A 13,946-nucleotide genomic window follows, 5' to 3' on the forward strand; every position below is an offset into this window, starting at 1 on the left:
TAGCAAGGGTTAACCAAGTTAGTGCTCAGTCAGCCTGAGCAATGCTCGTCATAGAGCTGGACAGGGGTAAGGCTAAGACTGGAGCCCGGGACTCCAGGCTCCCATGCGATGTTCCCCCTGCTTCCTTGCAGTTCTGCCCTCCAGGAATTTATAACCCAGCTGGAGAATCAGTAAGAACAGGAAGGAAAAGGATCCTAAATTACTTCCACTTTTCTCCTAGTTCATCCTCAGAGCAACCCTGTGAGGTAGACCTTATCGGTATTCCCTTTTGCAGACAAGGAAACTGAGGCTCAGAGAAGGTAAGTAACAGAGTTCAGGGCTCACCCCCAAGTCTCCAAATCCCCAGGTAATTAGTAAGCAATATATCTAGTTAAATGCTAGCAACTTAGCGCTTAATTATATACTGTTTCACACTGTATTGTATATAATTTAATACTAATTGCAGGGTTTCAGAATGAGCTGAAGTGAGCTGTGGGGGGGCGAGAATGGCAAGGAAGGCTTCCTGGAGACATTGGAAACTGAGCTGGGTCTTGGAGAGGATTTGGTGGAGGCTGGAGGAGGATGGAGCGGCTTTTGGGAAAAGGAAATAGAATGATGAAGGCATCAGGGTAGGAGTGAGCATGGTGGGGGTGGCGAGGGGCTAGGCTAGTGCCAGTATTTAAATAATGGAGTGCTAGGAACGCAAAGGGAACTAATGTTCATTGAGAACTTGGTAAGTGCCAGGTCCTCTGCTAAGTTCTCTCCACTGTGATATCCAATCCACATCTCACCCTCCAAGGGAAAGAATCCAACCCCAACAGCACTGTGACTACCTCCCTTTTACAGATAAGGAAACTCAGGGCAGTGTTGTGCTCAGGTCCTTCCTAGCTCAAGTTCAGAGGCCATCTGGTTAGAGGTGGGCGTGCTGTGAGTGGTGGCGAATAAAGCCGGCTAGTTTGGGGCCTCGCTACTCAAGGTGTGGCCCACAGGCATCACCGGGGAACTTGTTAGAAATGCAGGCTCAGGGGCCCTCCCCAATCCACCTGAATCAGAACCTGCATTTCAACACAATGTCAGGTGATTCGTGTGCACATTAGCGTTTGAGAAGCCCCGGGCTGGTGAGCAGTATGGCTGAACATATGCCTGTGCTCTTCAAGGGTTCCTGATGACATCTCCCTCCCGGCAGAGGCGAAGGAATGCGTTCCCAGAGGATGTGACGTGAAAGCCCGGGGCAGCCCACCACAAGCTGAGACCTCTTTGAAGTCTCATATTTCATCTAAAAATGTCATTGACTGTTTCATTCCACACCGTAATATATCACTGGTCATTTTAATCTTTCAGAATGGTTGTATAAATTGCCGTGGAGCAGGATCTGTGTTCCCGGGAGATGCATGGGATGGGTTTCCTTGTATCTTAAATGGGGTGATAATAACCACTTCTAGGGCTGCTGTGAAGATCAAAGGAGGATCATGTATATGGAAACGCTGTGTAAACTGTCTGCATGACACATGTTTTGTTATTCTGGAAGGAGCTGAAAATCCTCCCCAGACCCAGTGTCCTGCAACCAGTACTATGGACAGCTAAAGCTGCACCTGCCTTTCTCGCATTCAGGGTGAGGGGGGGCTCCATCCCAGGGAGGACAGTGACCTCTCTGGGCATCTTAGGAAGCCAGGAAAATAAGAGAATAGGGACAGCTGTGGTTAGTTTGTTTAAATTTCTTATTTCATAATATCGCCCTTGTTATTCCCCACTTCCTGGTTCTTTGGCCAGATTAGCCAGCAGGAAAAGCCTGTAAGAGGCGGGAGAGAAGATGGGAGTACTGCATCCTGGCCCCAAGCGGGCCTAGAAAGAGAGGAAGATGGGAGGAAAAGTGGGGGTGACAGGGAAAGAGGTAAGCAGATGGCAACAACCTGGAGTCCTACAGGAAGAGGGAAGGGGAAGTGGGCTGTCAGCCCTGGGCCGGGAGTGACTCTCTGGGTTCCCCGTCCAGGGGGCCACTTCCTTGTGATGGGAAGTGAAGACAGAGGGAGAGAGACAATGACCATCCACATCTGAGGCCAAAGGAGCAAGGGTAGCCAGAGAAGGCACAGGCAGAAAGCTGTGAGGGAAGGGAGGCTCATTCAGAACTGCAGAAGATGGTGGAGGAGAATTTGGGGAGGGGTGGGTGGTCAGCAGTTCCCCATGGCCTGGAGCAATTGAAAAAGATGAAGACAGGAAGAGCTAGCGTATTTGGTTAAGGAGGTTATGAGTCACCCTTGCTAGGATTCTGGCAGAACACTGGGATTAAAGCCAGATTTTGAGAAATTAAGAAGAGAAGATGGAGATTCTTTTTTTTCTCTTCTCCCCATGATAATTGTTAGGATTTTCACACAAACTGCATTTCTATTACAAATGTCTTACTTGCCATTTAAAACTTAATCCCTGTAAGTTGTGACTAGAACCAAGTTGATATTATCTCTTTAATCCATTCCTTGGCAAAAACTTATTTAAGAAACATAGAAAACGGCAAAGTATTGTTTATACTATGATCCTATTTTTGTTTAAAAGAATGTGTGTGTATATTTATAAATATGTATAAGTGTATATTATAAACAAAGACAAACATTTAGAGGAATATATATCAAACTATAATGGGAGTTTTACTGGTATATACTTACATCACTTAAATATAGGTAGTTTATTATACATAAAGCTGTAAAAAATTTTATTAGGGGTTATCTCTAATGGTTGGATTATGGTATATGACACATAATTCTTTTGGCTGCAAATGACAGAAACTCAGCTGCAACCTCTAAAGCAATAACTAAATTGTTCATATACTTCTTCAGGAGTGAGCGGATCCAGGGGCTCAAATTATGTCATTAGGAGTCTCTGTCTCCACCTCTCGGATCTGCTGCCTTTTTTATTGCCTTCGTTCTCGGGCAGTTCCAGGCCTACATCTCAGCAGCTTAGCCCCCCAGTGGAAAGAGAGCAGCTTTTTTCCCAAGAGTATCAGGAAAGTCCCAGGACTGACTTTCAATGGCCTGGCTTGAGTCATGGCTCATCCCTGGACCAGTGAATCTTTGTGCCTAGGGAAATTGATTGGCAAGGCCAAGGCTAAGGTCATGTGACCCAAGAGGAGAACAAAGGACCTTTCATGGGCATCTAAGGAAGCCAGAGACCTGAAAGAAGGGGCTGAATGGTTCCCCAAAGTAAATCCAGAGCCCTCTTCCCAGAAGAGGAGGTGCAAAGCCACAAGTATCTGCTCTAAAGGGGCCTTCAGTCTCTGAGTCATATATTTTTGTAATGACTGAATTGTTTTAAAAAGCGTGCATTTCTCTTGCAATGGCAAGAGAAAAATGAGATCTCCTCCTAAACAACTGATTTGAGTTGCATCTGGTTATGACAATTGAGATAACTAAATAATGAGTGTGGAGAAAACAGTAAGCCCAAATCTGGTTGGAGCCCTTGATTTTATAGGGCATGGGAGGAGCAAACAGTGGCACAACTGGGGAATTGACCTTCTTCTTTTCATAGATTGTTAGTTGTATATGATCAAGACCCACTGGGCCATCAGACAATCTCTGGGGCTCTGGGTCACCAGAGTGACGCGCCCAGGGAGCTGGGCCTTCATCAAGGTCAGCCTCCACCTCTTGGCCTCCTGCGCACTGTGTGCCGTGCCCTGGCCTCAGTAAGTGCTTCCCTGCATTCCGATATCACACTGCTCTGTTTCTTCATTTCAGGGTTACACTAAGGACATGGTGACAGACTTTGATGAGAAACATGATGAGTATTTAATATTACTTCAGCAGAGGAACCGGTAAGATGAAGCCGCTCGACGGCAGCCCTTAATATTAGCCAAATAAAAATCCTATTTAGATTTATTAACAGCATGCAGGCTCTGTTTCACATAGGGATGGGGTGCAGTGAGCCTCCACTCAGACGCTTGGGATGTTATCTGCAATCCCAGCTCCTATTTCTCCATTCACTGATTTAATTGCATCTTTTGATTGAGCTGTAGCAAACTGTTCGACGTCTAAGTACCACCTCTCGCCTCCCTGCGTCTCTTCTGGGAGAAGGTGGGTTTGTCATGAAAAGCTAGAATTTGGCAGGGTTTGTGCATGAGTCACCTGAATAGCCCAGTCTGATTTTACAGACTTCACTGGTCCCTTGAAATCTGAGCCTGTAATCATGCCTTATTATGTAAAGGTGGAGTCCTTTTACATTTGCGTTTGAGATTGGTCAATATGTCATTTAAGGTTGTTAGTACTGATTTTGACTCTGGAGTGCTGGTTCTTGAGAAAGCCTGCAGTAGATGCAATATTTAGTGACCAAGGTCAAAGCAATGTGGTCTGGTTTGAAAGAGGCATCATGTCCTCTGTGCCTTTGCAGGGTTGTGAAGGTCACTTTCAGCTCACTGTGGTTTGTCTGCAGGCCCAGAACCTCTCAGGAAGCTGGAATTCTCATGCCCAAGCTGCTTAACTCAGGCCAGTTCTTGTTTGTGGCAACACGGGCCCAGGGGTCCATATTCTCCACAGTTGCCGGAGAAACTAGAAATCTGGATCTGTGGTGTGAAATCTCCTGAGTTTTAAAATGTTGGTAATTAATTCAAATTAAAGCACAAAACAAATGGAAGAATGCTGCAGGCCCCTAAAACAGACCTGCAGGAGGGGAGTAGGGGCAATAATTTGGACCTCTATGTTATGGAAATGAGCTTGGGGCCGTTGTCCTGCATGTGGATTCAGCCCTTGTTTGACTGGCTAGGCTCCCACTGCTTGTCAGCTGGGGCCCTGGTGGCATGTTGCATGGGGCAGGTTTTTATGGTGCGGGATTGTCCCACGTGTAGGAGTTTAGCATCCCTGCCTCCTGGCCCATTTACTGAATTCCACTGAGACCCCCAGTATCTATGACAACAACTCCTGCCCACGTTCCAGATGCCCCCTAGTGAGGCAGTCCCACCCCTAGTGGAGAACCTCTGAATAGATTAACTCTCCAGGACCAGCCAGAAATACCAGGTAGTGTCCTCTCTGCCCAGCTGCTCTGTGCTCTTCTCCCTCCATCACAGGGGTGACCTCAAACTAGAATAGTAGAAGGCCTGTGCTGATTAGACCAACATGGGTTTTTATCATCATTAATGCCACAGAGAAAGATGTTTTCATTCAGTTTCTGGCAGGCTGGATGGTGCCACCAAACACCTGGGTGATCATTTAATCATATATATGCGACTTGTCTGGGAGGAGAGTGTCAGAGTTCCTTATGAGCAAATTGCTTCTCATTAATCAAGGGATCGATAAGTATGTGATCAAAGAGGTACCAGCTGATAGCATATATGAGAATATCCAGAGACAAGGTTGCAGCACAAAGGCAATTAAAAAATATATCAAAACTGAGTTGCCATAAAATTGGGGGCCCATGTTCTCACCGAGAGGGAGCTGGCTTGGTGACAGGAAATTAGAAGGTAGAGCTAGAAAGCAACACCTCCAAATGGAGACAGATGAAGAATGGGGGTGCCCCCGAGCTATCGTCAGGTTAAGCCTGAAGGGCACTTGTTTTGGCGTGCCAGCCACATGCCAGGCATCTGGCTCCATTGTTTCATTTTATCTGCACACTACCTGAAGAGGCGGGACAGTTTCTGCACCCATTTTACAGACAGGGAAGCAGAGTCCCAGAGCAGGGAGCAGTTGCCCAAGGCCATGCATTCAGGAAGTGGTGGAGCTGGCCTGTCCTTTCTTATTTGTGTTTTGATTGACATGTCATAAGTAAACAAGAGGAGAGAAACCTGCCAGGGTTGCCAGTGGCTCTAAAGTTCATGAAGGAGGGGTTTTATGGGAATAAATTGCAGTTTACTTGGAGATCTCTGTGAATTATATGACCAGGCTGAAAACCAGCCCTGAGCTGTACACTGAGCAGATGAAAAGGAGGGAGATGAAAACCAGGCTGCTTATCTGAGTTTCCTTGTGACTCGAGAAGGGGGTGTTCAATCATCGGGGCGAGTTCTTAGGGGAGATCTGCCTAGAACGCAACTGCCCACAAGATGCTGGGTGATGTTATCCTTTTATTCATTCAGCAGGATTTCATTGAGTACCTTCTCAGTGCGTAGCATTACCACTAGTGTGAAGGAGAACATTGTGATGAGGAAGGCACAAACTGTTAGTTAGTGTTCCTTTGGTTGAAAGGGACAGAAACCCAAGGTAAATGGATTTTAAGCAACAAGGAAAATTACTGAAATCCTGGATGATACTCTGGCTTCAGGTATAGCTGGATCCTGGTGCTCAAATTACGTCACTGAAATCAGTCATTCTTCTCCAAGCTGTTTTCCCATGTTGGATTCATCTCAGGCAAGGACTTCCCTCACAGTGGCCAAGGCAGCCACTGGAAACCCCACAGTTACATCCTACTCTGAGGGAGGACAGCACTTCTTTCCTAATAGTTCTAGCAAAAGTGTTGAGGAGGGCTCCCGGTGGCCTGTCTGGGCCCCGTTCCAATCCCTGAGCCAGTCACCCACTGTGCCCGGTGAGGTGACATGGGCTGGCTGGCTGCTCCTCGGCCACCTCATTTAGCTAGGCAGTGGCGTTAGTCTTACCCAAACACGTGAGTAAGAGAAGGAGTAGAGCAGTGCCCAGAGGGAATCTGAGGGGCCCTGTTTGGACATGGGGGAGAGTTGCTGGGTAGGCAAAAAGAACAGGAGTCCACCATACCGCCCTTGCCCTCAAGGAACTCCCCGACAGTGGCAGGTGAGCACAGGGCCACCTATGACTTTATGCCAGAAGAAGCAGAAAGCGATCATGTGCTCTAAGCGAGGACCTGGAAAGGGTAGGGGGAGGCTCTGGGGGCGTGGCAGCCCCAGTTCACCCTATACAAACCCTCCCAGAGGATGCTCAGTGATTCTGCTCACTCAGCTTCGTGAAAGATGTAATCATGCCCGACAGGACTCATGCAAGAGCAACTGGAGTGATCAAGGGGCTGAGGTGTGAGGATTGACTACAAAGATTAGGGCCCTGCGTCTGAAGAGCTGTCGGCCAAGAGCGGCTGTGGTACCAACCTCCAGATTGTGGAGGGTGGGCTAGATCAAAGAATCCAGCAATGGTAATATTTGTTTTTTGAAAAAGGTCATTTAAGGGAAACTTAAAAATATGTCCATAAGAGAGGTGAACCCGCTGCCCCTGGAGGAGATTCAGGCAGAAAGAAGGAAGGGGAGAACCAGCATCCCCTGGGGGCCTCACCCAGGCCACCCTCTGAGCTGCAGCTTCAACCTGTATCCCATTCCGTCCTCGTGACAACCCACGGAGGGCTGGGCATTCTTGGTCTCGTTTCACGGAAGAGGAACTAGGCTGTGGGAGGTTTAGGGACTTGCCCAAGGTTGTACAAGCTGGGAAAAGGGCAGAGCCTCCAGTGTGGAGCTTTGTCCTCCACACTGCACCCTCCACCTGTACAGATGGGGGTGGTGACATCCTAGAGGACAAATGCCAGAGCCCATGGGCCGCCAGGTACCAGGAAGAATGGCAAGGCTTTTTGTGCCACTGCCCTCTGCCTCTCCGTCCTTCAAGGCGGGACTCAAATGCCACCACCTCCTCTGAACTCTCCTTGCTCAGAGCCCTTGTGGTATGTTGCTTGGCAAGGAAACAGAAAACAGCAGAATGGAGCAGCTGGGAGACAGGCTCTAGAGCCTTGAGGACCAGAATTTAAATCCTGGCTGCTTCCTTGGCTCTCTGACCTTGGGCAAGTTCATTGATAGAACAGGCCAATGGTAGGACCTAAATCCTAGGCCCAGTGAAGAGATTAAGCAAGACCAAGTATTTGAAGGTCCGCAGTAAGCCCACCGCCCAAGTCCGCTTTCTTCACCATCATCATTGCCATTATTTTAGTGTTAATCATGCCTTCCTCCTGAGCTGACATCCGGATTATCCTTGAATGCCTGACCCTTAGAGAGCCCCTCAGTTGACCCTTGGGGTGACTGATGTCTGGAGGAGCCATGTGGCTAGCCCAGTCACACAGCAACCATAGTGCTCAGACACTGAGATAGTTGAGTCGTAAACCCAGTCACTGTTAGGCCCATGAGCAACACGCCGCCCACTGTGAGCTCGGCTTTGTCCTACCACCATGTGGGTCCCTGCTTGTGCCCCCACCACCCAGCCCTCAAGTATGTCATATCCCCTGTCACACTCCCTCATGATACCCTGTGCTCTAATTCAGTGCCTCCACTTCCTCTTCTGTGCAAAAGAGCTCTCTGTGCAAGTGACCCCAAAGGCCAATATGGGATAGAACAGAAGTGATGCCTGCAATGTGCATTAGGTATGTGATGGCTGCATTAGGATGCACATCCGTGTCTTCCTTCCCCTGCTAGACCTCGAGTTCCTTGGGGCCACTTGTTCCAGAAGTAGGTATGCAGAGCGTTCCTCGCTGGTCCTTGCACTCAGCGTAGACCCCATGCCCAGGGGCTCAGATTCTAGTGGGGAGGGAGGGAGAGTAAACAGATAACAGATACTAAACTGTAGTGTGAGGCAGTGAGACACGTGCTGCAAAACAGAAAACAACAGAGTATGACAGGGCTGCAGGTGGGCGGGGCTCCTTTTCCTCCCAGGCAGGGATGAATCCAAGTTTTCTGAATCCCCTACGCCTAGGGCAGCTTTTTATGCAAAGTAGGCTATCAATTAAAAAAAACCCACTTTGATGGCACGTGAATTTACTGATGCGCTCAGCTGCAGTAGGGGAGTTCCTTTAGCGATTCCTTTCACAGTCTAAATAATTATCTCCTTGTTTATCAATTTCATAAATCCACATTTTCGTAGATCATTGGGCTTAAAGAGCGGCGCACGTGGAGTGCCAGCCCCGGATCCTGGGTGGCGGGCTGCCACGTAGCGTCAGGAGACAGGGCAGTCTCTGGAGGGAGGCTGAGGCAGGCGCTCTCTGCCTGGGTGGTTAGATTTTCCACCCGCCGCCTGCCTCGGGGCCTCCAGGGCTCTGGGCTCCCTGCTCTCTCCCTGGAGACTGCTGGGCCCACTGCGCCACCCTGATTGTTTGCTCCAGCGAGTGCAGCTATGACTGTGTTTGGAAATTGTCTCTTAGTTACCTGTGTTTTCCTTCTGTTTTGTGCTGTTGCCCAACAATCAGGCGTCTCTGGGGCTTCCGAGCCTGGCAAGAGATAAGTAGTCTGTAATAAATGTTCCTGTCATGAATTTTGAAAAGATGGATGTATCATTAGCTAAAGAAACATTTAAAAAGCAAACAAAGAGATCACTCGTAACAGCAGCACCCTACCTCAACACTTGATTTAGTGTTCACATTCATCTTCCACTCCGTGTCCACAAACACACTTTTTCCAACTTTGCATTTACCACACATGTACCATTTCTATTCTGCCTTTTTCATCCCCCACTGAACAGATCACAAACAATCCCCAGTGTTTCAGCAGACTCTTCATAGTTATAATGGCTGTGGGAGATCCCAGGTTCCACTTCCCCAGTGGTGGACATTTGGATTGCTTTCAGGGTCTGTAATAACCAAACGCTGACCGTTGTTCCTAATCAGGAACAACTTGCTGGAGTGTGCTTACTGCGCAAAGACCAAGCATATGGCATTTCATATATTTTTATATTTCTTCTGAGAAGGTTCTGTGCATTACCAGCGATGTCTGAGTTTGCTGATTTCAACATCATCTTTCTAGCTTTAGAAGTTGTCTTTGTTGTGGTGAAGACTCTGGAGCCCAATTGCTTAAGTTTGCATCCTAGCCCTGCCACTGTTATAGCTCTGTGACCTTGGGCAAGTTACTTAAGCCCTCTGTGCCTCAGTTTCCTTATCTATTAAATGGGGATAATACAAGTAATTGCCCTATAAGGTTGTTGTAAAGATTAACATCTTAATACAGTCAAGCCTTATTATTCATAGATTCCACATTTGCAAATTCACCTACTCACTAAAATTTATTTGTAACTCCAGAATCAATACTTGCAGTGCTCTGGTGAGCCTTCAAACATGTGTGCAGAGTGGCAGACAATTTGAGTTGCCTGACACGCAATTCCCAGCTGAGGTAGAACCGGAGAAGACTCTGCCTTCTTGTTTCAGCTCTCATACCGCAAACAAGTGTCCTCTTTGTGGTCTACTTAGTGCTGTGTGTATCTTCTTGTGCTTTTTGTTAGTGATTTTGCTGTTTAACGTGGCCCCCCAGCATAGTGCTGAAGTGCTGTCTAGTGTTCCTAAGCACAAGAGGGCTGAGGTGTCCCTTACAGAGAAAATACGTGTGTTGGATGAGCTTCACTCAGGCGTGAGTGCCGACGCTGCTGGCCGTGAGTCTGTTAATGTACCAGCTATGTATTCAGTCAGGTGCCTTTAAACAGAAGCACACATGAAGCAAGGCTCTGTATTGATCAGGTGATGAAAGTGTCGTGACCAGGGGCTCAAAGGAACCAACTCCTGTATTTCTCCCTAGGACCCATGGCTCAGTGTTCACTAGTTCAGTGTTTGCGGCAACTTTGTAGCACATAACTACCGCGAATAACGAGACTTGATTATATGTAAAGCATTTATTTATTTATTTATTTGTTCATTGATTTTTAAAGATTTGTTGTTTTTCCTTTTTCTCCCTAAAGCCCCTCGGTACATAGTTGTATATTCTTAGTTATGGGTCCTTCTGGTTGTGGCATGTCGGACGCCGCCTCAGCATGGCCCGATGAGCAGTGCCATGTCCACACCCAGGATCCGAACCAGCGAAACCCTGCGCTGCCACAGTGGAGCGCGTGAACTTAACCTCTCGGCCACAGGGCCGGCCCCCTGTAAAGCATTTAGAACAGAGTTTGGTACACTGTATACACCCTTATGTGATTACTATCACTATTATTTTTAAAATTTCCACTTTGGTAATTTGGTAGGGACTTATTTAATCACTGAAGAGGATGCACACTTGTTGCCATGGTGGTTGGTTGTCTGTCTTTCTTCCTGTGTGGGGATAAATCTAGCCAATGCAGGGATGCGGAAGGGTGTTGGTAGAGAACCAAAGGGCTCGTGTCAGATGGGAGCAGCACTGCAGGGGCCAGAGAAGACACTGCGAGCTGTCTGTGGTGATGCGGTTTCAGGAGTAGGGAGAGGACCAGGCCCTGTGTGAGGTGGGCTTTAGAGAAAGCTGAACTAGAGACCCGCCATGCTCAGGCCAACATCTGTTCAGCCAAAGGATGTGATAATCGTATCATTAATCTTAACAAATCTTGCATTGGTATGTTTTTAACTGCATCAGAGGATAAAATGACAGCATTTGAGATGTCAGGGGTGAGTGTCTGAGGACACGTTTATTTACCGAAGCAAAAAGTCAGCGTACTGCTCCGACGAAGGATGCTTTCTGATTTACAGGTGTGTTATATGAGATCTCTCTCACAAAGACTGAGACCCTAAACCACTCTTTGTTACACATTGACCAGAGCCGCTATGCCCACAAAGTAGAAAAGCACGAAATCAGGCTTGTCCCCAGAAGTCCAGGCCGTGTGGCAGCAGTGCACACACATGCCTGCTTTCTGTCCCGGCCACGACGCGGCAAGGACTGGTGCCTGCGTTGTACAAATGTGCATTTGAGCCTCAGAATGAAAGCAGAAAGACCCCTCAGGGCCCGCAGCAGTCTCCCTCGCTGCTTCTCCGTGTGCATAATGGGCCCCTTGGAGGCTGTTTGTAGAGAACAGCAGGGCATCCGCCCCGGCCTCTGATTAGAGACGCTTCCCCATCAGAGCTGCAGTTGTGTCTCCCGGGTCAGGTGGGGTGGGCCGTGGCCCGGGCTCACATGATGAGGAGAAAGCCACCATTTCTCTCCCAGGATATTAAAGCATTTGAGAACCAAGGACCCCATGCAGCTGAGACTGGAGCACTTGGAGCAGGGGTTCTCTGTCTACGTCAACGGGGCCAATTCTGAACTGAAGACGACGCCGCGGAAAGCCATCCATGCCGACTTCTCCAGAAGTGCCTCCCACGCTGAGGGCACACACGGTGAGCGCAGGCCTTTCCAGGCCAAGCAGCAGCTCTGTTCATTAATTACGATGATGTGGGGCCACATCCTGTGCACGTAAACTTACCGGCAAGTAACTAGTTAACCTATACAAGTTAACTATACCCACTTGGCCAGAAAGAGAGCATGAGAGTGAGAAAGAGAGAGAGAAATCCTTTTTTATTCCTTTTTAAACTAGTTTTGGCCTCCACTACCCCAGGGCAAAGCTGGCTGGGGCAGTGAATTCCTGACTTTTGTGTCTTCTAGGTCTCAAGTGCCAGTAATTTAGGGACATGTCTAGGATAATTTTGATTAGACCTCACGTCTTAACTTCAGTCCCTAACCCTGTGTAATACTTGATTCCACTGTTCATTTCTGGATTCAGTTAATCCACACTCTTCATTGTTTAGGCGGATTTCGTGTATCCTGTAATAAAAGCACCAAAAGTCTGTGCAGTGTAATAGAAAACACCCAGCCCAGTGGCCGGCCTGATATAGGGCCAATAAGTGGTTGAATGAATGAAATGGCAGAGCTCGTGGAGTCAGGTCCCCATTTGGTCATGTTACTTTGGGGAAGGCATTTTGTCCCTCTATGCTCCGTTTCCTCCTCTTTAAAATGGGACTAATGAGGGTGCCTGTCCCAGGATGCCAGAGTGACCTTCAAGGCAGGCCACTGTGTCTGAGAGGCCAGTGTGCTACCAGGTTACAAGAGGTTTGGAACGAGGCAGAGCTGGGTTCCAGCCTTGTTCTCTCACTTTCTAGCTTTGAGAGCTCTGGCAGTTGGGTCCTCTCTGACCCTCAGTTTCCTCTTCTGTAAAATGGGAATAATTATGGCTACCTTGCCAGCTTTCCAGGAAGATTAAATGACATAAGAAATGTAAAGCATCTGTTGCACAATAATCTTGATTTGTGTTGTTCTAATTCATTGCTTCACAGGCATGGTAAGCTCCTAGGCGATTAATAGACAGTAAAAGGCAAAACAACAACAGAGGGATAAAGAGACAAAATGATGTCCCAAAACCTTCCTCTAGGAGAGCCACAGCAGTTCAGCTTAGAATGTAGCTTGAGTTTCCTAGCCCCCAGGGCAAAGAGGGAAATCGAATGACTGTCCGTAGCTTTCATGGAGGAGGAGTCGGCCAACCTGCTGCTGGTTAGGAGAAGCAGGCCTTTGCTGGTCCCGGTTTCGGAGGGGGCAAATAACAGGAGTCTCTGTACTTGGGCCACCAGCAGTATGTTACTCAGTCAGCAAGTATCCCTCTGCTCTCCTGTCTTTTACACAAATGCTGGCCTATTGTGCACACTGTCCTGTTCCCTGCTTCTGTATCTCAGTGGCTGTTCCTTTTGTACATAGACCTGCCCGGCTCAGCTGTACGTTATTACACCTCTTATTCCATAGCATGGAGGTGCTGAGCCTTACTCCCCATGCCCCTTTTGTTGGGCATTGAGCTTGTTTTCTTTTTTTTTTTTAAAGATTGGCACCTCAGCTAACAACTGTTGCCAATCTTCTTTTTTTTCTTTTTCTCTCCAAATCCCCCCAGTACATAGTTGTATATTTTAGTTGTGGGTCTTTCTAGTTGTGGCATGTGGGGTGCCGCCTCAATGTGGCCTTATGAGCGGTGCCATGTCCGCACCCAAGGTCCGAACCAGCAAAACCCTGGGCCGCTGAAGCGGAGCGCACAAACTCAACCACTCAGCCACGGGGCCAGCCCCTGGCTTGTTTTCTAAAGCCTGGCTGCCACAAATGGCATCATACTGAGTAGCTTCTTGTGGACGACTTTGGGCACATCGACATGCATTTTAGATGTAAGGTATGAAACTACCCTGAGTGTGAGCTTGTTATTGGCGCCTCACCATGTCTCCTCTCTCATCTCTGGTGCAGATGGTGGACGAAGAACCCTGTTTCAAGAAGCTGAAGAAGCTTTAAGACGCAGTTCACGGACAGCTCCCAGCAAAGTCCAGCGCCGAGGATGGCACCAGGTCTGGAAACCCTGGGCAGAGTCAAGATGATGGCCCAGCTCGTGCTTTAG

At 48.1% G+C, this 13,946-nt stretch overlaps 1 protein-coding gene across 3 annotated transcripts in view; it reads left to right on the forward strand.

Moving 5' to 3' along the window:
• The window catches only part of KATNIP (katanin interacting protein), a 201,222-nt gene that overhangs the window by 48,713 nt on the left and 138,563 nt on the right, over nucleotides 1-13,946 (forward strand). For 2 of the 3 annotated variants that reach the window (XM_046666914.1, XM_046666915.1), the window contains exons 3-5: nucleotides 3,702-3,778; nucleotides 11,753-11,922; nucleotides 13,799-13,896. In XM_046666914.1, the coding sequence (XP_046522870.1) occupies nucleotides 3,702-3,778; nucleotides 11,753-11,922; nucleotides 13,799-13,896 (345 nt within the window). The remainder of the gene's footprint in view (nucleotides 1-3,701; nucleotides 3,779-11,752; nucleotides 11,923-13,798; nucleotides 13,897-13,946) is intronic. The other variant, XM_046666916.1, reaches the window with a different exon arrangement.

Source organism: Equus quagga, chromosome 7 (assembly GCF_021613505.1).
Source record: "Equus quagga isolate Etosha38 chromosome 7, UCLA_HA_Equagga_1.0, whole genome shotgun sequence".
In the NCBI taxonomy this organism is placed as follows: domain Eukaryota; kingdom Metazoa; phylum Chordata; class Mammalia; order Perissodactyla; family Equidae; genus Equus; species Equus quagga.